The following is a 26,401-nucleotide window of genomic DNA, read 5'->3' as shown; positions in this document are numbered from 1 at the left end:
AATGTCTCGTGACCATCTCTAGAGTGAGGGCCCTTGAACCATAGAGCTACGACGATGGTCAAGATGCCAAGGAGCTAGAGAACTCTCTTTAATATGGACCAATACTTTAGTGATCTAACCAAAATCGAAGGATTCTAAGGTATCGTTAGCAATAATATATCTAAGTTGTCATGCACCCACTGGGAGATGCAACTGGAAGTTGATGACAAAGTACACAGTTCATCACGCGAGAAAAGTTTAGGCAACTTCCCCAGACCTTGATCAGGATACGTGAATTCTATGTTAGACATTCAAGACATGTATGACGTAAACAAACAATCCTGCTTCCTAAACGGTCTAAAACCGAAGTGGAGTGGCAGTGTTAAAATGTCCATGAGCTAGCAGGTGCAATCATTGAAGCAAAGAACCCATTGTAGAAGGGCTCTTTACAAGCTTCCAAATGGAAGGATTTAAAGAAGGCACTCCAGTGGGACCTGATCTATCTAGAAGTAATATCCTGAAGTCCAACAAATATCTTTTATGCATTGAACATCATCAAAAAATGGTATACCTGCAGCGAATGGAGGCACTCAATGCCCTTATGACTTTTTCTGGTCAAAGGAAAAGGGTGAAGCAAAGGCGAAATCCCTTGTCTCGAAAAGGTCGTGCTTGAGTAGCAACAACTACTCATCGCCAAGACAACGCATGGGAGTGGTGCATTTGCTAAATGCATTCCAAGGACAAGTCTGGGAGAAGGCTACGCAAAAGCCAAAGGAGAAGGCTAACTCTTCAAGCTTGAGTGATGGGGTCAAACAATGACGAATGATCATCATAAAGACATCATATGGGAGCAATGCAATTGCTGAATCAGTCTAAGCCAATGCCGAAGGAGGAAAAGGCACATGACAACCTATAGATGTTCGTGGACAAACTGAATGGGAAGGCGACTCGTGCATTGATGGACACCGGAGCCACATATGAGATTTGATTAAATTTGATATTTAATTGTATAAACTCAAATCCAATGATTGTTTGGGTATATGCAGCAGAAAGCTTACCACTACAGAATGAGGCAAGAGATCACCACGTTCATCTTGTTTGATCCCCGAGACCATCAAGCAAGAGCAATAAGGATCACAACTCTAGTGCACTGCATTAACCATGCTTGCCACACTTGCATTTGCATGCGGTGCTTCGTCCCACACAACTCTAATGAGGTTATAAATTCTATAATATTATTGCACCAACAAAACATGGTTTACCAGTTCCAGATGTCACCAAAGTAGTTCCATGCATGAGGCCTGCAGACATGGTACATTGATATACAATAGAATAACATCAAGGACCTTGACCCACCTCCCATAGATCTATGAAGATCCATTACATGATAGGAACATCTACGAAATCATATTTAACAACAAATTTAGTATGCTTAGAACTTGTTCATGTATGCTTGTATTCTTTAGATACAACTTGTCATCCTTGTATACATGTTCTGATTCATTATTATTGTTTTCCATACTCAAACCACTTAAATTTAGTGACTCAAATGTTGCTCTGTATTTTTGGTTGTATGTGACTTAAATTTAGTTTCCATGCTCAAACAGCAGGAACCATAGCCATTGACTGGTACGGGCAGTAGATGAGATTTTAAACTTTTTGTAACAAGGATCAATGTACAAATTTACAAAAGGAGCTTTAATTTTATAAATTTAGCAAAATTTGAGTCAACTCCAACATAACAATTTTTTCAACTAGGTAGTAAAATTTGGCATAACATACATCATTGCCCAACATCAAAGAAAAAGAGACTGATGAGAATGGACATGATAAGACAACATGGTCCAATCCATCCTCTCAGGTATGTGGTGAATTGAGGGGAAGGAAATTGTAATGGAGAATCAGGAGATTGAACACTTATGTAAGGCCAGAGACGCCAAATTAACATTTAATTTTTCTAATTTCATTTTAAAAAAATGAAGGGCTCATGGATGAATTTCCGATTCGTTCCTAACTAGAATAGCACATGAGAACTTTCAATTTCTCTATGATTTATTAATGGTCTTCCGCCTCTAATTTTTCTAGCTATTTTATAAAGTTCTTGAGTTTTCTGTTTTTTGAACTGCTTGGTGTTTAAGTTCGAACATGGTTAAAATATAGGTTAAGAAAGCTACACTGTACAACATTAAGCACAATGTATCCATTATTAAATCTCATGAATTAACATATGATACGATTCTACAAAGTAGTAACATATTTTCTCGGTTTATTAATCTTGAAAAATGTATGATATTAGAATTTAAGAATTTTCTCACGGTCTGTAAATTTGGAAATGAAATATAGTTATTGTAATGAACAAGGTTCGCAATACCGTACCGTACCGGTATTTCGACCTGGGCTCGGTACCGGTATGATACGGTATACCGAGCGGTACATTCAGGTGTACCGAGCGGTATACCCAGGTGTGCCGAGTACTGTAGCAGTGCTACAGTGCACTCGGACCGGTAACAACCGATCCGTGTACCGACAACCTATCGGACCGGTATGTACCGCCCATACCGGGCGGTACGGTTCGGTACGGCAGACCCTGGTAATGAAATTAGAGATCAGTTAAAATGCACTAGTAATTTGCCGAGTACCTAGTAAATAAGTAAATTTTCAGTGGGTTTTTCAACCTCCATGTGAATCTAAACTGTAAAGACCATGTATTATACTCACTTCGGTAGCTTCCAAGTGACAAAAATGAATGATATCAGAATGTGAAAATTTTACTAATTAGTTATCACAAAGAAATTAGTAGCTTAACCAAAAAAGGAGTTATTGCAACGTAACCAATTTTAAGTAGTAACTAGGTACTATAACTTACCTTGATCACAGAAAATCTGTCAGGTTTCACTTCAAACTGCTCAATTCTACCAACTATAGTTTCTAAGAGGATCCTCATTTTGTCATTATAACCAAGTACAATCACCTACAGAATTAATAAACCATGTTAGCTTATATATAACAGTAAGCTCATGAAAATGTATCTCTAATCATAGCTCAGACCAAATACTGTAAAAAATATTCTTGACAGCGAAAGAAGAATAAAGAAAATGTTCAAGATTTATTCAGAACTAGACTTGAAGAACAAACATTATGCAAATTATTTATCATATATCATCAGACCAGTAAGCCATTGACAGCGTCAAGAACAGCGTACAATTGTCACTCATATATAAGTTCAGAAATTTAGAAAAATAAACTAAAATTAAAATTTCCCTGACCCAGTCAACTTCAAATCTGGACCAGAAAAGGTGTACTAAAAGTTTAAAAGTATAGAATGATTCATACTGATCCACCACCAAAATAGCAACATTCTCTAATAATCATTATAAGAAGAAATCTAATAATGATAAAAAATAACTTGAGCAATATTCAAGTGAGCACAATTTCACTTAAAACACAGAGCACACTAAATACAAGTTTAAAGAATCCAAGATTTAATACAGTAAATCAAACTTTAGTATAAAATGTAAAATATCACTTCCCATTATATAGCAAAAATGGAAACCTTATAAGAAGAAAAGCTCCCTTCTGGTATAAAAGGGCTGGAGAGGGGAGCATTCACAGAGGAGGAAGAGAGAAAGGAAGCAGAGAAAGATTGTCTCGTAAAACACCAGCTGCAGCACGGGTCAGAGTATAGGATTATTAGAGACCACTGGCTTAGGTTATAAAATATTTCAAGTTGGATGATTAAGAATCAAATGGCCAATGATGATGTTTTCCCTAATCAAAGAAAATATAATAATTATTCAGTTTGGTTCAGCCAATGATTTAAAAAAGCACTCGGGCGCTCGCCTAGGACCTTGGGCGAGGCAAGGCGAGGCCCAAGCGCCTCATATATGGGTTAGGTGGCACGCTTCAATAAGGCACCACTTGGGCGCTCGCCCAAGCCTAGGCGTCGGGTGCTTCAGGCGAGCGCCCGGTTGATATAAGGCAACCAGGTTCAATTAAATGTGCATTAGTTGGTTCTCGAACCAACTAACGTACGCAATTACCTCAAAACCTATGCGCGATCCCGACTCCCAACCCTAGTGTGCGCTTACTCCCCCTGCCTCTACCGTCGACGATTTCTCCCTATGCCTCCATCGCCGATGATTTCTCCCACTGCCTCCGAGTCTTCCTCTGTCGCTGACCAAGTCTCCTCAGCTTCCGCTGCTGCTGCTTCTCACCGCTGCTTCTCTTCTGAGTTATGACTTCTCACCGTTTGTTTCACTAGGTGATTTTTTTTATCCCTTTTAATAGTTAGACTCTACCCGTCTAACTGCTGTTAACAATAAATAATATACTGTTAACAATAGATTATTAATTACCACACAAAATAATGTTTATTTATTAGATTAATAATTTTTAAAGTGCCTCGCTTCGCTCGGGCAAACGCCTAGCGCCTCGGCCATTTTGAGACCTTGGCGTCTAACGCTTTTTAAATCACTGGGTTCGGCTTTAGTGGTTTCTTTCCATTCTTTTCTTGACACAATGGATGAAAACCTAGCCAAAGTCATTCAGTTGCACATCTTTTGACCTGAAACTAGACCCATCAGCCTAATAAACCAAGCTGAACCAAACCAAACACCCCAGTAATTATTCAAATGCTGATCTAGTTTTAGACTTTTAGTTACCTGTTTGATCAATGTGGTACTCACAGCATAGTCTACCAATCTATATTGCCCAGAATCAATGAATAAGACATACATGCCAATATCGATCTTTCCTCTAAAACGGCAAAAAGGCCCTCAAAGCAGGTGGCACTTAGTAAATTGGAGTATAGTTTGCAAGAGAAAGGATCACAGGGAGATTGGAAATTATGAATCTCAAGGATTTCAGTATGCTTTTTTAGGAAAATATGGGTAGAGATTTGCCATTAATGTTATCATTCCTCAGAAGGAATAGTAATTGATTAATACTTTTAAAGTAGGCCTCTGTTTGGTAATTCCTTGTCAAAAGATCAATTCTCTATGATTGGAAAGAAATTATTTCCTGTAATTAGGCTTTTCCATAGATTTGTCCTCAGCAATGGTCAGCCCATCCAGTTCTGGTGTGATTCCTATCTTGACTTTTGAATGAAATGAAAAGTTAATACACTTCTTCCCAATTAATGCAACAGAAATCATCAGGCAGTTGGACGCCAAAGAACCTATATAAAGGTCACAGCAGAATGATCTCATAGCACATACCATAGAAATAAAACATACACTGCCAAATGGACACAGCTGAAACAGAGCCAAGGCTTTCTTTTTGTGACGTAAAATTCAGAGACAAGACTTGAGACCTCATAAAAGCAAATAATCAAATTAATATTAATTAGAAGTTAGATCTATTACATGCTAATAAATTTGGCAAAACATAGCCGACACAACTGAGTACTCATAGCAATTCAATATTAGAGATAAATAACTAGCAAATTAGTTCATCAATAAAAAAATTGTATAAATCACTAAGATAACAACAGAGGCATCGATTGAAATTGACCTCAAATCCAGTACCCGTGTCGCATATTGCATAATAAAGACCAGCAACTTGGGCATCATATGCTGAAATTAAGGATAAGCTCATATGTTAAATCTGATATTTAGGGCTAAAACATAATTCAAGAAATGACATTAAATATGACCAAGCAACTCAAAATTGAAATACATTTTGTAAAATTGAACTGAAAACATGAATAAGAAATTCTAGGCAATTGAGAAGCCAAAAGACTTACAACAGATGATTATGAAATGCATTTGCTTCTATAAGAATTATCATTACCAATAACTAACAAATGAAAATAGAGGGGTATACTCAAATTAAATTTGCAAGCACTCCCAACTAAAATAGATCCGATCTTGAAGAAACCTGCAATTTACACTTCAGTAGAATTCTTTGGATAGACAGTGGTGACTTCTAAGGCAAAAACTTGAAGGCAAGCACTGGTAAAATCCTCTGACAAAGCTTCAGTTCCATTGTTAGTGGACCCCACTTTGGCATGCAGTTAGGTAGGATGTTTAAGAAAGTTTTTTTCCGAAATTGCCTCCATTTAGAATTATTTCCCACTCTAACCTCAAATAAAATGCAAGACTCGCCTCAATTTTTTCCAGCCTGGCATGTTGGGCAATCCACACCATAATTGATGGCCAAGTTCTAAATCCCAGGTATCAGACCTGTACCTATTTATGGTCAGACCAGCATACCGATAAATGGTACACTAGTTTGTACCATGATACCAAGAAGAAAGTGGAAAGGAGGGTAAAGGAGAAGGAGACAGCAAATAGGAATAGGAGAAGTACAGAGAAACCAGGCCAGCCAATGACAGTGGTCGGGAGGTCTAGCACTAATGCGAGGTCTGAGGAGAAAAGGGTACTCTGCATCATCTGGGAGATAAATGCAAAGGAAAAAACTCACCGTTTAAAACTTATGACCCACAGTCTGTTTTAATTAAAAAAATAAAAAAGACCAAACCAGACCACCCAAAAAAGGAGGTGTTCCATGATCTGGTCCATGCCCAGACCAAATGTGAGTTCCTTGATTCATGGTGGTTACACAGCTTGACAAATTTGTCAATTTAAAGAATGCTTAATGCTCTTGAATGAGAGTTCATTTGGGACATTTCTGTACACCCAAATGAAGTGGGAAGAGAAGGCTCAAAATGAAGTGCCAGTTGAACTGTCTGACAAGTAGCGGCTCAAGTTATGCAAAGCAGTTTATTACAAAGTATGCAACTACTAAAGAGTGAGCCTTAAAGCTCAGGAGAGTTGTTTATAACCTTAAACCTTTTAACTGACCCTCAACGCCTCAACCACCCATTTACTCTCTCTCTCTCTCTCTCTCTCTCTCTCTCTCTCTCTCTCTCTCTCTCTCTAAAATTTTGAAAAACAAAATTGCACCAAGTCCTCGTTTACATTCCTACCAAAGACCATGCTCATCAACATTATTTTTAATTTTCAAACAATGCTCCATATTCTACAAAAAGGAATCAATTAATCTTCCAATCAGTTTAGAGACAGACATATACATGGATCGGCTTGTTAGCACAAAATCAGCTAGCACCGGAGAAGAATTGCTAGACTTCCATCCAACTCAAGTTTCCAAAACAAGAGCTGTCATACCATGAGTGGGGTGTCCAAGCTCAGAAGGATATGTAAATAAGATAGTTGAAGCTCAATAGTTTACAATTTAGAATGCTTCTAGGTTCTTGCTGTGAGCCTTCTCTCATCCCATATAAACTGCTTTGCATTTGGAAAAACTAATGAAAAGCCCTGAAGACAATTCCAAGAGAAAAAGCAATAGCCTTTAAACCCCTTAAAACGTGTTCAGCTACAATACATAGCAACAAAGTCCCTTTGACAAACTGCATAACTGGAAAGTTGCTACTTAATTCAAAGTGTAAGATCCACTTTGTAGAGACCCCACAAGCATATCAACCATAAGAATGAAAAGAATAGGAAAGAAAGGATCTCAATGTGGCAACAACCAGCAGCCTTTCCCAGACCACTATTGACCAAATGAAACTAGAACTGTTTAGCATATCAGATCTATTCAATCCCTCTGCCCATGTAAAATTTGTTCTCACTGTAAACAAACTAAACCATTAGGCCATCCAAATAAGTATGGCCAAGATATCTACACCGCTTTGGATGTGTGACAATTAATAAGTAGAATGTAAGAAAAAATAAGCTTCAAGGTCTAATAAACTTATAATAAAAAAGTACATAAATGTAAATATTTAAAAGAAAGGCCGCTCGGTGCACGGGGTTCTTCCTATTGCAGGATTTGGAGAGGGTATATACATGCAACTTTACCCCAATAAGTAGAGAGGTTGTTTTCACGACTCAGCCCCTAGTCATCCAGGTCCCTCTGGAGCAAATTTACTACTATACAAAGTCTCACGCTTAAATGTAGAACAGTTTAATTATTCCAAATGCACGAGCTTACCATATTCATTCAGATAATCCATTAGCAACCTTGTAAATATATCAGTAAGAACTTCAGCTTCAGGAGAGAGGTTTGACTGTGGGCAGTTAAAATCAATTCTGATGTAAGCTTTAGGTGCAGAAAACATGGTATCAGGTTTATACCACAATCTTGAGCAACGTGACTTCCTTAACAGAACTGGAAATTTGACCTGATAAATACAAACATTAACATTCCTTCAAAAAAAAAAAACAGATCAATGATTTGTTAAAAGATTAATAGAGTTAAAGTGGCGGTACCTTCTCTTGAACATTTTTTATTTCCAAATCAGATGGAATGAATATATTTGGTTTTGGAAGTTGTAGATTCACATTAGGAGCTTTTGTTATCCATTGCTACAAAAAGGAGACCAAAAAAAACAGCAATTATTCCTTGAAGCAAAACCAACTTGGAATTTCATAATGCACTCAGTGGGAAGAAAAGCAATGATACGAAATGATAGCAAAATTGTTAAGCAGCCACAAAATCAAACCTTGATAGTAGATGATGTGACCTTTTCAACACTATAAGGCGTACCATACCATGGTTCAACTGAGTCTGTATGCTCCTCGAATGTTTTAGATTCCCAGAATATTCTGGAAAAAAGTTCAATCTATCTATCATTAGGGAATGTTAAATACTCTAATGATAATGTTACTGCAATAGGCAACAGCAAGAACAAAGTACAACATAACCTGAAGAATATGTGCCTACGGAGAGGAGAAACTTACATTAGATCAAGCTATGATCCAGGTTTTAAGTATTTTATATGACAATTGTGTCATTCATTGCTGGCATTCCACACAGTATAGGGTGCTTGTGGCACTCAAAGGAATGGAAAAAGAAAAGAAAAAGGCACAGGAAAAAAGAAAGAAACTCAGATAATGAAACTTTTCAAGTCCTCGAATGCGGCATGCTTCATAAGTGCAGTAACAAATTGAGAGACAGAAATTCACATACAGCATGCTTCCAATCCCATCCACAAATAACAGCCAGAAACAAATTGGACAGCAGCTTCCTAAGTCCGGTAGAACAAGAATATAAGCCATACTCCCTTGAAAAAATGCTGAAAGCAAACTTCAACATTCGGGCAAAGATTCGCTAGATTATTGGGAAAAATGCTAAAAGCAAACTTTCACGTAATGCAGTCAAGGTGTTCAATGCATGTACATGACACCTTTTGATTCTTGTTTTCGGTGTTTTTGTGTTTTCTCGTAGACATGTACAGGACAAAAAGTACTATCGTCAGCCCCATTATGCTTTGTCAAAAGTGTTTTTGCATTTTGTTTCCATCATGTAAAACTCAAAAACGTTTTTGGTTGTGCAGCATCACGCAAAGGGAAAAATAGCCAAAAAGAGCCTCATTCTCATGTGCCACGAGCTGATTTCTGGCTAACGACTTTGCAGTGCGAAACTTCAGACATCTCAGCACCTTGGAACCCCCTGGGTGGAACCGGGGCGGATGGAGCCTTGGGTATATATTTGAGGGATGATGCCATGTCTTTAGTGTGCTCACTTTATGTTCGACGAAAGTACTAGGTGAACATTGGGCCTGCATCCACTTCCGGAACTCCTTTCGTGTGTGCTCGTTCAACCAACTTTCGAGAACTTTTTGTGCCTAATAAAAGCTTGTTGTTTTATGTTGCTTGTGATCCTGATTATCTTGCCTTTTTTGTGCATGACGAAAGCATATTATCCACACGTTTGCATTGCTAACCTTTTCTTCTCTGTGCACATCCTTTGTGGACTGCACGATGTTAAGCTATAGGCTGACCCTTGCGGACGAATATTGCTTGGGTATCACACGTCTTGGCAATCCCAGCTAAAAATGTGACAGTTCAAGCAAAGATTCACTAGATAAATGAGTGGAATACAGACTGAATGAAAATATATCTCAATGTCCTATCAGAAGCACTCGATGGATCAGCTTCGACATCACATCAAAAAAATGTCTGTGGCAATATAGTGGAATAGATCAATAAGTTTGGTGAATTGATACATGTGTGACAGTTAAGAAACAAGTTGTCAAATTATCTCATGATTTCTAACAAAACTAAAACCTAAAATTATGAAAGTTCTGATCCTACATGTTGTACACTTACCAAAACATGCTACAGTGCCTTTAGAACATGTGCCATTTCCTAGGGTGGCTAGTGTGCTGAGAAAGACAAGGGTTTGCATCATGCAGGTCATATAGAATGACAAAGCCTCTCAAAACCACAAATACAACACCACCATAATTTAGGTTAGCAACCAACTAGAGCTCTCCCAATACAACAAAGGGCAAGCCGTTACATTAAATAAAATAATTGTAAAGATAGAGAGAAAAGATGAAGAAAAAGAGAGGACTTACAAAGCGATCATTGTCAACAACTTCAGCTCTACCACTAAGGCCTTCAAGACCTTTACTTTAGTTGTACTAATATGGCCTATAAGACTAATCCTCCCCTCTCCTATTTCTATACATGTTATGATTAAAGAGTGGCATAAATTCATAAAAGTTGAGGGATGGGAAGTTGTCTCCACATCCCTACAAAATCCCCTGTTACAAGACTTGACACTTCAATATTAGGAGTGTTATCAAGGTAACACTTATCCAAACATAAACAACACCACAATTGTGACTCTTGGACTCTAAATTAGAACTATAAGAGCCTTTTTAGTAGTGCCTTTGATACAAGGATTCAAATCTCGACCATATTATTCGGCACAAACTGGTATTTACTGGTCTGACCAAGTGGACTACCAGACTAGTAGACCTAGAAAACTCCTGCTAAAAGAAGTCAGTCCTATTAAGAATAAGAGTAGTCCCAATTGGTTTTAACCAAAAGTGGTTCAGTGTCACCTAAATAAAAAAGGTCTCTTTTCTTCCGCCTAGAATTGGGTCGCATTATAATATCACGTGGGGCCCAACTACCATCAAATCAAGTGCATAGTTGGGCATGCTGATGATGGAGATTGCCATCAGAAATTGGATGCTGACAATGAGTACACACCATCTGGCCCACTAAAATAGTCCAGTCTGACCTAAATAAAAAAGGTCATCTTTTCTTCCGGCTACGATTGGGCTGCATTACAATATCAAGTGGGGCCCAAGACCAACACATTCCGAGTTGGGCATGCTGATGATGCAGATAGCCATTGCAAAATTGGACGCTAACTATCAATACACACCAACTTGCCCACTAAAATACATTGGCGTTCATTAAAAATGAAGGTTGGCCCAATAATCAAAAACAAACTTTTAGAAAGAATGGATTTATCTTCACTGAAAAAGGTGTCTCATAAGCTAAAGAAGTGATCTTTGACTGCCAAGATCAAATATGAAAATCAAATTGTCATTTTGGAACTCGGATACTCAGACCACTTAGTAGTAACCCCTTCAAATCTTCAAGATGGTCCAACCATGGTTGTCTGATACCAGAATAGGAATAATTGATCCCAAAATTGATCAGATCTGAGTTAGGTAGGATTTGCATCATACTAAATAATAATGGCTTTTTCGACATGCTCATGAACCATTTTCATTAGGACCAACACGTCTAAACATGAGGAACAAAAATTGTGCTAAACCCATCCGAGTGACTAAGGGCAATAAACACTAACAAAAATCACAAACATAAAAGTATTGCATGTGTCAAATTAGAATTATTTTTCAAGATTGCATGCCAGTTGGAGGGAGTAGTTTACACTCCAATGACTATGAAGTTCAAGATTACTTAAATTCCCTTCACTTAAACATTTCTTATTATTTGTTCTGGAGATATTTACATCAATTTAAAAATATGGTTAAGGGGAAAAAGAAAGCATTCTTTCTCATCTGATTGCTCCTCTCCTTCTGTCTCCTTCGCTACCTCTGGTCATTCCTCCCCTCTGCCACCTCATCTCCCTCAAACAGCCCTTCTCTCTCCACTCCTCTAGCATGTCATTCTCTCTCCGCTTTCTCTTTCTCCGATAACCTCTCCTTGTGTCTTCCCTCACCTTCTATCTATCTCTTCCTCTTGTAATTCTAATTCCTTTACCATCAACCGCTCCTCTCCCTCCAAAAAGGTCTCCCTCTAGGAAGGAATTCAATTTAACTACAGGAACCATACCAATCCATCACTGGACTGATACAGGTGTGGTCCTATCCGGCATACCATGAGTCGATACACAGGAACATAAAGCAATAGTGTCATTCCCTCTCCACTTTCTCTCTCTCTGATAACCTCCCCTTGTGTCTTCCCTCACCTTCTATCTATCTCTTCCTTTTGTAATTCCTTTACCATCAACCACTCCTCTCCCTCCAACAAGGTCTCCCTCTAGCAAGGAATTCAATTTAACTACAGGAACCATACCAATCCATCACTGGAATGATACAGGGGTGGTCCTATCCGGCATACCATAAGTCGATACACAGGAACATAATGCAATACTGTTGGGGAAAGGAGAGGACAGAAGGAAGAAGGAAGCGCAAGAAGGAAGAAGAGGAAGAATAAAGGAAAAGGGAGAAGAGGAGGAAGGAGCCGGCGACAGCCGCACAAACAGCGCACAACTAGCTTGCTTGCGGCAATTAATAAACTTACAGCTCCTTGCAAGGAGTTGCTACGTGCCCTAATAACAGGTTTAAAGAAAAAATGTTATTAATATGTAGCAAAACAGATTGAATCACCGAGTTTTGAGCAGTCTGCCTCACATTGATGTTCGGACTGGTAAATAACAAAAACATATTGAACCAAGCGAAACTAAGGACCCTACCCATTGGTCCACTTATCTTCCTCTGGTCATTTTCACTCCTACAGTTACTTCTCCGTTGCTCTTCTTTGTCAGTGTACTTCATCATATTAATGTAAGTTTCACTTTGATGATCTCGCATAACACTTTTATATTATATGTTTACCTTGACAATTATGTTGGATAAACTATTTCATGTTGTTATAACAATTTATTTGGGTTTGACTAATCTAAGTATTTAAATTTTAGTATTTTACCAAGTGCTATTTAATTTGAATAAATATTTATGTTTATAATGTTGGTTTATGTTATTTTTTAATCTAATTCTATATACTGAGGTTTTGTTTTCATTTATGAATAAGATTGTTCTATTTTTATTATTTTTATATTTTAAGGTTTCTTAATATTTTCTAATACTACATATAATTTTGAATTGTTCTAAATATTTTAAATTATAATTTAATTAACATATGATTCAACCAGTCACCCAATGATCAGGTTGCTTTCATGTTTGGTTCTAATAAGTAATAACTGTATGCTTGAAGCTATATTTCATGTGGCTTATGTAACTGGAGAAATTCCGAGTAAAAGATAGTTCAAAGAGTACAAACAAGTATAAACCATGGAATGCTTTATTTCAAATATGTAACAGAATATATGTAGCGGCATATATTTGTGTCCTCATCAAGGCATTGAGTCTTTGATTATAACATAAAAAGTTCCATGTGGCTCTAAAATATGAATTCCACATGCATGTAACTAAGAAAATGATCATCCAAAATCACAAATGTCATGCTGCTTATGTAACTAGAGAAATGACACAATAGGAGGTTGATCAAAGAGGACAACTAGATGTAGACACTATGGAATGCTTTATTTCATGCATGTAACAGAAAACATGTATTTCCACATATATGTACTCTAACAAAGTCATTGAGCCTCAGATAATAATTCAACACTAAAAAGCTAAAATTATACCTGATATTTTCTGGAGTCAACTCATCCAATATCTTCTGAATTGCGCTTGGGACAAACTTTGATGGCAATGATGAGGCAACTAACCAATCCTCAGGTGGAAATATCTGCATAAATGTGAAAAAACTGGGAAAGATCTCAATCCATACTTCAGTCATCAAACATTAGTAAATATTACAACACTTGACAGGAAAAACAATGAAAAGAATTCAAGCTGCAAACCCTACAACATGTCACAGACCATTAAGTGGAAATGTTCATTCTAAGAAACAATGCAAGTGATGCATTAGATGTTGGCAATCAGATTATATATGAAATAAAAGCTTTTACAATCTTATATGAGAATTGGAAAAGTTCCCCCATTTTTCCTTCCAGAGCTACCTTTGTAGTGAAATCTTTCCAGAGTTATGCAACCATATAAAACCAAATACGAGCCATGTCATGCATGCTTCATGGTTGAGTGGATATTGATATGTACAAAGCTACACAACAAAAGATTATCTTGGTCATGCTTCCTCCTTCCTCCTCCCTCCCCTACATCATCCTCCTCTTCCACCTTTCTCTTCCTCCTCCCCTTCCTCCACCAACGCCTCTTCTTCCTTCCTCTTCCTCCTACCTCCACCACCTCCTCCTCCTTCTTCCTCCTCTTCCTCCTCCTTCCTCCTCTTCCTCCATTGTCTCCTCTTCTTCCTTCCTCTTCCTCCGCCACCTCTTCTTCTTCCTTCCACTTCTGTACATATCGATGCATTGTATTGTCACGGACAAGTATATAGACTGGGTGTTCAATATAATGTTTCTGTATATCCAGGTCAGTTCGGTTTTGCTCATGTCTTAGATGGCATATAGAGGGCTTGGCAACCCCATTTTGATTGACCTTTGTAGTCGGTTCAGTCTTGCACTCCTAAAGGCAAACCTATCCAAAAACAGGCTATCCAAGTAGCCATTTTGAATATTTTCTGGGCATGCAGAGCAGTGCAAAATGTCAGTCATCTCAACACCCTAAAGCTACTTGGGTGGCACAAGGCTGGTAGTATCTAGAGCTAGTTAATTACCTAGTTTAGCAAAGGTGTCATGGGGGCACTTGCGGGGACTTTTGGCCATAATAGATTGCCTTGGACCCTCAATTGTACAATCGTTCAGAGCTATTGAGAAGTCTATCTATGTATTTTGCATTGTTTATCAAGTGTTTACCAAAATGTTTGTCTGTATGATCCCGAGGTAAACGTTTCTTCTTACCTGTCTTCTCATTTATATTCCTTAGGAGACCCTAAGAGGTTACAGAGAAGCTGACCCTTTGCGGACAAACACACAAGGGTGTCGTACGACTTAGGCAAAACCAACTAAGTCTGTGACCAGTATGTCAATACATCGGTACCAATCAATACGTACCAATTCGGCCTGGTGCTAGACCACGATATGAAATTGCAATCCTTAATCAGCACTAGATCGAGATTTTCAATTTTAATTTGTGGTTTACCTCTATGCGGGGCAACGTCGCCTCTCTTCTCAGGCGACATCACCGAGGTGACGTCGCAGATAAAAAAAAAAATTACGACGTTGCAGGGTAAAAATATAAAATAGCAACGTCACCCGAGTCGACGTCACAGATAAAAAAAATTTGCAAGCGACGTTGCTCGAGAACAGAAGAAAAAAAAATAATCTTCGCATCTCTCTGCCCCACGACACTGATGCCTCTTCTCCGGTGCACAAATGAGAAGTCGCCTACAGACGAGGAGAGTGGCGATCTCCAGGTTCTCCCTTTTTTTTCCTATTTATTTCTTCCCCTTCTCCCTCTTCTTTCTTCTCCCTCGGTCACCATCGACGATAACGCCTCAATCGACGACGATAACGACTCAATTGTCGACAATAACGCCTCAATCAGCGGTACCGCTCGATAGCAGGCGGTCCGTGTACCGGCCTACTGACGGACCGGTATGTACCGCCCTATACGTACCGCTCGGTACGGGCGGTAGCATTCGGTATTGCAAACCTTGCTTAAAAGTTAAAACAACCTTAGACTATCTTGTGACCCATTGTGAAGCTCAGGTTTATAAAAACATATTATGAAATAGAACAATAAAATACTATTTCTTAATTTATAAAAGATGTAATTTCACATTTCACGGATTAATGTTCATCGAAACTCCCAATGTCAGTTGGCTATTGGAAAACAAACGATCAATGTTCCAACCTTTACAACAGAACAAAAGAAGGGAGAAGATAAATGAAAAGAAACAAAAATCAAAAATAGAGAGGGCACAGACTATTACGGTTAGAAAGGGCAAATCTATCTTTAACCACTCCATTCAGATAGAGGCTACAAAAGGAGCCAAAAATTCCATTTGTTGGTGAAAAATCAGAATGCATGTATGTAGACATGCACATTCACAGGCTAATTAGGATATGAAATGGTAAAATATATTTTTAGTCACTCTGTTCACAGGGCAGCTACAAAATGAGTAAAAAGCTTCAACCAATGGCATCAAATTGGAATGCATATATATAGACATGCACGTGAACACACCAATGCAGTCACACACATACAACAACAGACACACATAAAACAAATTTGCAAGGTATCAATTATTGGCCAAAATGAACATGCATAGACACATGTATGTATGTGCATGGTTTCAATTATTGAATGAAAATCTCATTCAAAAGAACAATAAGAACCCAAAAAATGAGGTTCCCAGCAGAACAATGTATTTTATATGGGCTTCGCTTTCTCAGATTAAACTGTAAATCTTTTTTAACAACTAAATAAGAACATAAAAATTAGTTTCGTTGATGACTTTTTTCAAACCAAACAAATAAAATAACTAAACTATGATTTGGTCTATTCCTTCATACACTGGCTAGGTTTCATTCGACTCTAGGTAGTCCACAAATATGACAACTCAAGACACGGCCAACATGATTCATATCCCTGTTTGGATGACAGCAGCAATGTTGGAGACTAGCGAGAAGAAGAAACAGGTTTCCAGACACATAGAGAACCCTCACTTTTTAACAAATCAACAATTGCATGATTTCTTTAATCCGGTGAGGAAACTGAAGAAAATAAATGGTCACTGGAGGTCAGCAAGATATAAAACAAACGAGATAATGTTTTTTTTTGTTATATGACTTCTTTCTCCTGGCAGAACACTGGCCATGCCAAGTGCCAACACATACCACAGTTCAGCATGCTGACATGTTGTGTTCCAACAGTCAACCAAAACCTGCCATGCTGTCCGAATCATAAACCTTGTATTCATGTACATGCATAACCTTTTTGAACTTCAAGCATCTTGAATATACATAGAACCTCAGTATTTTACCACCACTTTTGGCTAAAGAGATATGAACCCTGGCTTTGATAACAAAATGATAGGATCTAACACCTGTGGTTTCTTACTTCGAGGAAAGGACACCTCCAAGAGAATAGAGGAGAGAGATAGAAGAGAGAGGGATGAACAATAGATAGAGTAAATTTTATAATGCAATTTGTGATGCCTCAAGGGCTTACAAGACCCTTATTTAAGCTTCTAAACCTTCCTATCATGTTTCTGAGCAATTAGGAACTGAATTATAGCTTACATGCTCATAAGAAAAGTTTACCTCAAATCCCCAATAAAACCCTCTAAAACTAGTATCTAGAACTATATAAATATAAGTTTAACTAGGAGAATAACTAGCCTAACCAAGTTTTTAGATATTAAGTTGCCTTTAGATGGGCTCTAGTGGTCTTCCAAAATATTTCTTTCTTAATAATAAAAAAAATCCAAGTATAATCCTAACTTGAGTAGAAGTAGGACTCCCATTACACAAGAGGGTGAGTCAGAACTTAGTCACATCTTATCTCAGATCTTAACAGAGGTATTGACTTGTGAACAGTCCATATTGATGTCTTTTGGCTTAGTGTCGATGTTGGGACCCACTATTGGGGACCGTCCAAGAGCAGAAAGGCCAGTAGACAAGGATGCTTACGATTTAGATTATAAAGTCATAGCTTATACAGAGTCTTCTGGGTTAACGAATTAGTCCCTTAATCAGTGATATTTTGCTTGTAACATTTTTTGCTCTGAAATAATTTGTGAGAAATACATGCCTAAAATTCTTGATGACTGATACCCACATTTCATATCAAAACATCAACTTTCCAACCAATGCCAAGATATCAATGTAGCTACTGAGTCATAATGATAGCTTAACACAACGGCTCACACTCTCACCGAAAATTGTCATAATCTTTCTGTACCATAACTAATAGACCCAGAATGTCTTGCATGGATGCGATTTGCATTGGACAGCGAGGTAGTAATAGTAATTCCAAATAAATTTGTATGTACAACATTCAAATCATGAGAGTTTGTCAAACATCTAGCAAACGAAAGGCAAGGCCATCACATCAGACGTGAAATGTCTGGCTACAACAGAACACTAGTTATGACACTATGGCAGTAGCCTCAGAAATTAATGTGAATGGGACCATACAAAATGCAGACATATTATAGTTGCAAGGATTGTAAAATTTAAAAACAGAAGAAACTGTAAACATGAACACTTAACTCTGCACAACATACCTGCATGTTTGATGCGATATTTACAACATAATGGCTGGGAGAGAATTTGTCTTGGTAATGGAATTTAGTTTCACTTATTGCCACAAGCTTACAAACAAAAAGCAATGTGTTAGAATTAATTTACTAAATCCCAAAAGTGATATTACTGGATGATATACAAAACCAAATGTAACGATGGAAATACTAGCATGCTCCTAAATTAAAATAAGAGTCGTGGTAAAAGACTACTTATTTTACTTAAAAATATTTCATTTCATACAAGAAACAACAATAAATTCTGCAAGCATAGAACAAATTCCCAAAATTGAAAGAAAATTTTAGGTTGATGGTTTGGAACAACCAACATATATAAGGATGTATACACATCTATTGAAGAATATATGCCTACCATGCCCTAAATGTAAGTGGATGCCCTTTCCATCTCAGGAAAGGGCCAAAAGTATCCTTGATGATAATATTTTTTTTACCTGCTAGCAAGCCATCCACAGTATATCAAAATTCTACCAATCCTAATGTATAGTGATTGACCACACTGGACATACCTACTACAAATGGCATAGTCAATCCTGTACCGGTCAACAAGTGAAATCTGTATTCCTGTTCTATGCTTCACAATTCAGCAAATCAAATAATATCGGTAAGATGATGCACTTTCTTTTTCAGGTAACACAGATCAAGGCTAATCAATCAAGCAGATGCTAGTTCCTACCAACAAGCCTTTCTTGCTAGGGAGAAAAAATATATATTTACATCTTGACACCACTGTTTCTATCTTATATTACACTTCAGACCTGTTGTTCAACTTTATTATTTTTCACACTTGGATATTTTCTAACTCAATGCATAACCAAATATGTGAATCAACATTTTTGGCCCATAGTCTAAAAAAGAGCATGTGACCAAGGATTGACGTTTCACCCAGACCGGTCCACCCATATAAAAGGGAAAACAGCTTGTTAACCCTAAGCTTCTTGTGCATGCCACACCACAGCACACAACGCTGCACACCAAAGTGCACAATGCCATATAGTATATACCACGGAGCACAATGCCGTACACCTCCACTGCCACAACCTCGCCGCACACCACCACCACGCACGGGGCACATCTCGTCTCCTCTTCCTCCTCCCTCTTCCTTTCTCTTCCTCCTTCCTCTTCCTCCTCTCCTTCTGTGCTTCTTCCTCCCTCGTGTGCTTCCTCCTCCTCCCTCTTCCTTTCTCTTCCTCCTTCCTCCCTCCTTCCTTTCTCCTACCCTTCCTTCCTTCCTCCTCTTCCTCCACCATCCCTTCCTCTTCTCGATCTTTTTCTTCCCCTCCAAAACACCAATATGTACCTGTGTACTAACACATGGGACACCGGTACATAGCGATATATCGGTCCGATCATATCACCAAAATGGATCCAGTGTCCGAAACAGCGATCTTTGCATGTGACCATTGAAGGCATTCCTTCATTTTTTAGATAACTCATTATTATTTCTTAGACTATATCTTCATTTGTTCAATCTAGTGTTCTATTTTAAATACAAATGATGGAGGTTTTTTTCTCCATATCTTACAATAGGTTATAAATGACAAAAAACAGGTTAATTGAACATTAATATTTTTTTTAATCTCATTGTGGCAGGGACCAGAACGTTAGGTTTTTTCCATACATTACAAGAGTTTAAATTGATTTAAAAAGCAGATTAATTGAATATTTAATTCTTGACATTTGTGAGGGACCAGTAAGTAAGATTAGGGACCAATGGTAGTGACAGGATATAAATATAAAAGGATCAAACTGTAAACAAGCTAAAATAGAAGGGCCTGTATGTGAATAACCCAAAAAAAAACTAAGGTGGAGTACCTAAGTATAGTTTTGTGAAAATTGAGCTCGTCCTAATCCAAGTAACCAAGGAAGGTAGAGCAAGACAAAAGGAGTCTCAAGTTTCAAAACCTCAGAATCAATATTATCTACCTTGATTATTGTGGAACATTAATGAGAAGATAAAAAATCAATATATTTTCTCTGGCCTTATAAACGAATGTTAATGTCAACAGAACCCAAGAAAGGAAAAAAGGACTTTAACTTTTCTGGTACCATTAAATATGAGCGGTTAAAAATAGTTTAAAAAGACATTCAAGTTGTTGACAAATCAATACAACTATAAGGAGCTGAAGGCACTATGAATCTGAATGCTAATCAGGCAGAACATGGAAAGGGAATGATTATGAAGGGCTGGATGTTCACGACCCCTAAAGATTTTAATAGTACTCCAGTTAGGAGGTGAAAATAAAATATGTTAAATGACACTAATCAGTGGTGTCTAAGAGTTGGTCCCCAATGCCTTCCTGGAGAAGTAAGAAGCACGTTTATTTACAAAAAACTTCTAAAGAATTTCTCTACACTGGAAGAAACAATTTAAAACTATTTAGGTTTTCATCTGCACTGCCTAACAATAGGAAATGGTACATTTACTAAATTCAGCCTGATAATTGTAATTAAAATAGCACACGGGAAGTGAAATATACAAGTTCTTCGTTCGGATTTCGATAAGCCAGTTCCTACATATCCAAATACCAGTTAGTGGAAAAATCAACGGCAGGCCAATTTTATCAAGTCAGAGATAGTCCATTTATGCTTTTAACTTTTAAGTAATCCACACACTCGAAGTATCTGATGTTAGTTTCAGTGTCCCACACGGACATGGCACAGACAAGACAACCATCTGACACGTCACTGCTTTATAGAAATTCACCTTAGATTTTTTTTTCAAAAGAGAAATAATTAATTCAATGAGGATGTACTATCAACCAGGCCTCCTGTACAATTGTGAATCAAGGTTGCATCACTAATACCTCATCTAGGATTTTGGATCAAGGTCGCATCACTAATACCACCTGTATAATTTTGGATCAAGGTCACATCACTAGCCTTCTGCTAAACATCTTTTTTATCACCCCAATTTGCTAAAAATAAATTTTTTGTTGTAGTTAGCAATACGTTACAAGGTACAATGTCTAATGCATGGAAATGGGGATTTTTTTTATTGTTTTGTTTGCTAAAAAAGCTGAAAATCATCTACCTGCTTGATAGATATGTAAACATGAATGGAATTAGAAGACATCATATATGTCTGATGAATATCTTTGCAGGTTATGAAAAGATGAATGGAGTACCAGATAAAATAAGGAAATCTTATGATGCACTTATTGGTATGGTTCGGTTATGCTAGCACTTATGGCTGCAAAAGATAACAGCAATTTTCCTATGAATCATGAGTCCTAATCCACTTAAGTTTTGCTATAATTTTACACCACTGGAATGTCCATTTATAAAATGTCTTGCAAACAAAAGACAATTTTTTTTTTCCAAAGGCACTTCTAAGGGGGCTCTGGTTCTCTCACAGGTGACATAAGCACTGGGATACCATGATGCAGTTATCGAATAGTAGTTGGTACTGAAGGTACTTTCTAAACCTTGCTAGACTCCCATCTTTTTCTGGGGGCTCTTGTAACTGGTGGAGTTACCTGTACCATTGACTTATGACAATTAAATGACAAGATCCTGTATATACCACCACCAACACAATACACTTAATTAAAAACATTAAATGTTTAAAACAAAAAAATAAAAAATGTAAAAAAACCAATGGATGAATTTTGTAAAAAATTAGAAAATAAATAAACCAATTCTTTTTTATGAAGCATCAATATTTTATTAAAACAACTCTCGCAGCATAAGTTATGTAAATATTTAATAATAGACTAATAACACAAATGCCTCATATATGTCTTCTTTCAATGGAACAAATTAATTAATTCCTTCCAAGATACCATAATAATACATTGCATATACAAAAAAACTGAATATTCCAACAAAAACACAGAAGTAAAGTGTTTGTTGTAGTCATATGGAGAAAGCACACAGTTCCCAGTAAGTGTACTCCAAGTCCCCAAATCAGTACAGGATATAGAACTACAACCTTCTATGATTAATTATCAAATGCTGAATCATGGGACCAATAGAGCACTGATTAAAATTTCCACCTTTCCCTTGCATAAGCTCCCAGTAGATATAAAACAGTTCCAGTCACATAAAAGTGAACGAAAAACACAATAATCTTTTCATTTTAGAGGATTAACTCCAATTACCTCATCAAATATCCATTTACTGATTCCAGAATTTTGCAAAAGGGAAATATATCTGAATAATAACCCAACAATATCTTCGAGATGCTCTGTCAGCCATATTATAGCATGTGATTAGAAAATATGGTACTCAAGTTCTGAGATATTTACTAATGAACAAGTGAAGGTAACAAGATATATTAAAAATTATTTAAGTATGTTTGCCAAACTAAAAGAGTAAGAGAATGCATACTAACCATGACCTTTATCTGTGAGTTCAATAACTACAGAAAAAAAAGAGTAGTCAAAATTCCAATCCCCTTCCCCGGCTTCCAAACTTAAAGCCCATCCTGCAACCGTTGAATAAGTGACATTTTGTATAAAGAAACATAATGAAGAAATTGAAATCAAACAACTTTGGATCTTCAAAGCATTGATACTTTGAAAAGCTTGTTGCATCTATATTGTACCTATGTCAGAGACAGACTCGTCAAACACTTCCCAACATGTGTCAAATATTTCAAAACATACTACAGCACTTGTGTCATTGATATTCATGTTAATATACTGCACATATATGAGACAATTATAGAATCTATAAAATGATTCATATCAAAATAAAAAATTAACAGTATCTGTGTAAATTAAATTGTTAATTTACACTATAATATTTTATATCGTGTTTGGTGAATTCTGCTATTTAATCTAATGGCCATACTGTCCATAAATTGAATGCATATATTTAGACCAACAAATTATGAAAAACAACACATGCTCTTTGTTGTGTTTATGCCATGTTATGTCCTTTTGCAGGATTTGCCATGTCAACATCCATATTTTGTCATATTTGTGTCTAGTAATGGTGTCCATAAATCAAACCCTCAAAAAGGCTTTAATAATCATCAGTAGTAAACTTTCTAAAGCTATACCTTAATAAACTAGACCAAGATTTGCAAATAAAGCTACATCTTAAATTCCTAATAAAGCTATGTCTGGACAAAAATTTGCAAATAATGCTACATCTTAACAAAGCTATGTCTAGACCAAGATTTGCAATTCTGCTCAATACAATTCGGTAAGGGCAGTAATAGTATTCACTGATTCGATAGCCTATTAAATCGGGTGGTACGCTCAGTACAGGGCATATGTCCTTCCCAGTACAAGGCCTGTACCAAACACTCATTTCACCGGTATGGACCAGTATGGGTCCCGGTCTGAGTTTGCAGAACCTTGGTTTAGACTCTAGTTAGAATTAAACAATTATTATATACTTGACAATCCTTTATGGAAAAGGTTTGAGATTTATCATCCAATTTATGCTTATATATTAGATATTAGCATATTTTCTCTCTTCTTCTAAGTCACTTTTTTGGGAGGATCCTCTATCCCTAAAAATAAGTAGCACTGCTACAGGGTTGTAATCCATAAAATAGTGTGTGACATGTTAAGGTAGTTTCCTCCAATACTAGATTAGAAAGATCAGTAGAGGTATATAACAATCTATATTCTCTATATTCCATGGTTTTCCTTGTGATGGGAGTAATCTGATCCAACATCTTCATGGTTCTTTAATTGTTGCTTGTTGATGTGAGTTCTCTAAGAATTGTTTTACAATGCAATAATTAACTTCCAAGACAAGTTTTTGTCAAATATGTTTGCCTCTTTTAGATGTGTTCACATATAAGACTAACAGAAACCTCATGTTATTTGTGTTTAAGACATGAACCCTTCATAAATTTTAAAACAACCTGAATATTGTATGTACCAAATTACCAAAAGATAATTAAATAGCAGAAAAATCATTTTATTTATTCTATTGCAAGAAATTATATAATATATAAGAAGACACACTTGTTTTGCTCACTAAAAACTATAGTTCAGTTACTACCACAAAGTCGACTGTTGGCTACAAGTCAACTAAAAGTTTAACAAATAGCTAACAAAAGAATTAGACTACAAATTACACCAATATCGGAAGAAAGGATTAAAATCCCAGTCCAAGTCCCAATACCCATCCCTGGCCAAACAGGTACACGTCCGGTATACACCAGTGTACCAGTACATGATGAATTGACGTACCAATCAGCACACTACAAAGAGAAAGAGTAGGAGAAGAGGAGAGGAGAGAAGGAATGAAGGAAGAAGAGGAAGAGGGGGCAGAGGTGAAGAAGTACCAGCGACGGAAAGGCAGCAGATAGGGCAAGGCAATGAGCGTGCAAGGCAAAAGATTGGTGATGTGAGGCACAGAATCTGAGAGACGAGGAGACCGAAGCATAGGGAGCATTGGAGAATGAGGAACATCAGGAAATATAGAATTAAAAGGTAGTTGGTGTTGTCAAGAAAAAGAAATGATAATCAATTGTCGGGCCTGGGTGCCGATTCGACCCAGTAAATATCTACTAGTACGGACCAATTCGCCCAGCTTTTAGTAACTTGATTGGAAGGACATCCTAAAAGTAACCAAATAATAATTAGTCATATCCTCAAGCATATTCATGGGGAGTCATATGCAATAAGCCATCGCTTGATTAACTGCAAGAAACCAGATCGTTCAGACAAATGCACCAAACTCAGGCTACTGTTGAGCTTCATAGTCGCCCTCACAATGATTTAAATATCGGTTCAATATCATACAGGTGTACCAGGAAATATACTAACCTGTACCGCCAGCATCATTGAATAAAATAAATTTTAAAAAAAATAAAAATACGGTATTATATCAGTACCAAGTTATATGTTTTGACACCAATCCTTAATCAGACTGCTATTTAAATCCTTACTCTCATAAATTTAAATTGGATAGTAGCAAATCAATTGGCCGATTTTCAATCTTGCAACATAAAAACGATATCATTTTGTCGGAGAAAAGGCATACAAAGGACATAAGTTTTGCAGCCATAGTAAACTTGCATCTTATGGTTTGAGTGAAGATAAACAACTTGAATAAAGTTCAAACTTGTAGCAAGCCATTGTTGGATTGATATACATGCAATTAATTCAACCTCACCCAGGAAAAGCCAGTCCTGTTTTTGTTGTAGCAATTACAAACATATGAAAAACAAAGAACACCAATTGGGAATTCAATGAAATACCAAGTTCTGTTTTTTTTTTCAAATTCAACATAGACTTATTATTCGGACAAATCATCCATTATAACATAATTAAATCTTTCCTGATTATTCGGACAAATCATCCATTGATTGAAGACTTTATGGACTGATCTCCTATTTCTGTTCAAATTCATGGAAGAGGGGGATAACTGCAAAAACTGCCTATCTTGAATTTCATTAAGAAAATATTCACTCTTGAAATCATCTCACTGACACTAAAGGCAAAAAAAGAGTATTACAAACTATGTAAAGTCAGAAAACAATATTCAGCAATACTTGACCAATTCAACAATGTCATACATAGATTGTCCAAATAGGTTAAATATAACATATATTATATAGCATTACTTAATCAATTCAACAATGTAATATAAGAAATTGTCTCTTTACGTTAGGTTCATCTGACTGTTGTCAACTATAAGAAAGATAGTTAAATTAAAATGCAAAGTTTTGTACTGGATGGTTTAAGATAGCAAAATGCTTCTATAAGTTCTAAAGTACATGTAATTTAGAACATTAAAGAGTTGAAGTTACCTAACTGCTTCAGAAAGAAAAAGATAGAACCTTCTCCTTCATGTCCAATAAGATGGCCAAGGTACCTGCAAGGACCTTCTTTGTAATTGTGTATACTAGGAGTAATTGGCCAGATAACCCTCAGTACATGTCCTTGCTTTATTCTAACTGCCTTCACAAGAATCTGCATCATGCAACACCAATTTAAGTCTTGATTATATGATTGCAATTTAAATATCATTTTCTGAATGCAGAATATAGCACCATCTTTTACTCAGTTATTCTTGAGCATAGCAGAATTGCATGATGACTTAATCATACCTGAAGATGTTCAGATGAGCAAGGCTGACCAGGAAAATGGATAGAGCTCCTTCCAATGTTTCGGATATTGCTGAAGTTTCTTTCAACCAGGCTTTGAATAGCATCAAGATCCTCTGATATAATCAAGTAAAATAGATGA

At 36.9% G+C, this 26,401-nt stretch overlaps 1 protein-coding gene across 1 annotated transcript in view; it reads right to left on the bottom strand.

Annotated features, from left to right (window-relative positions):
* Positions 1-26,401, bottom strand: part of LOC103975260 (insulin-degrading enzyme-like 1, peroxisomal) — a 48,927-nt gene that overhangs the window by 12,641 nt on the left and 9,885 nt on the right. The window contains exons 9-19 of the mRNA XM_065101141.1: positions 26,263-26,375; positions 25,963-26,125; positions 22,576-22,668; positions 22,343-22,428; positions 18,207-18,293; positions 13,642-13,745; positions 8,444-8,546; positions 8,211-8,306; positions 7,933-8,122; positions 5,491-5,552; positions 2,846-2,950 (exon numbers count right to left, since the gene is read on the bottom strand). Coding sequence (XP_064957213.1) covers positions 2,846-2,950; positions 5,491-5,552; positions 7,933-8,122; positions 8,211-8,306; positions 8,444-8,546; positions 13,642-13,745; positions 18,207-18,293; positions 22,343-22,428; positions 22,576-22,668; positions 25,963-26,125; positions 26,263-26,375 — 1,202 coding nt within the window. The remainder of the gene's footprint in view (positions 1-2,845; positions 2,951-5,490; positions 5,553-7,932; positions 8,123-8,210; positions 8,307-8,443; positions 8,547-13,641; positions 13,746-18,206; positions 18,294-22,342; positions 22,429-22,575; positions 22,669-25,962; positions 26,126-26,262; positions 26,376-26,401) is intronic.

The sequence above is a fragment of the Musa acuminata genome, chromosome BXJ1-2, assembly GCF_036884655.1.
Source record: "Musa acuminata AAA Group cultivar baxijiao chromosome BXJ1-2, Cavendish_Baxijiao_AAA, whole genome shotgun sequence".
Taxonomy (NCBI): Eukaryota; Viridiplantae; Streptophyta; class Magnoliopsida; order Zingiberales; family Musaceae; genus Musa; species Musa acuminata.
This window is presented reverse-complemented; position numbering and strand designations above follow the sequence as displayed.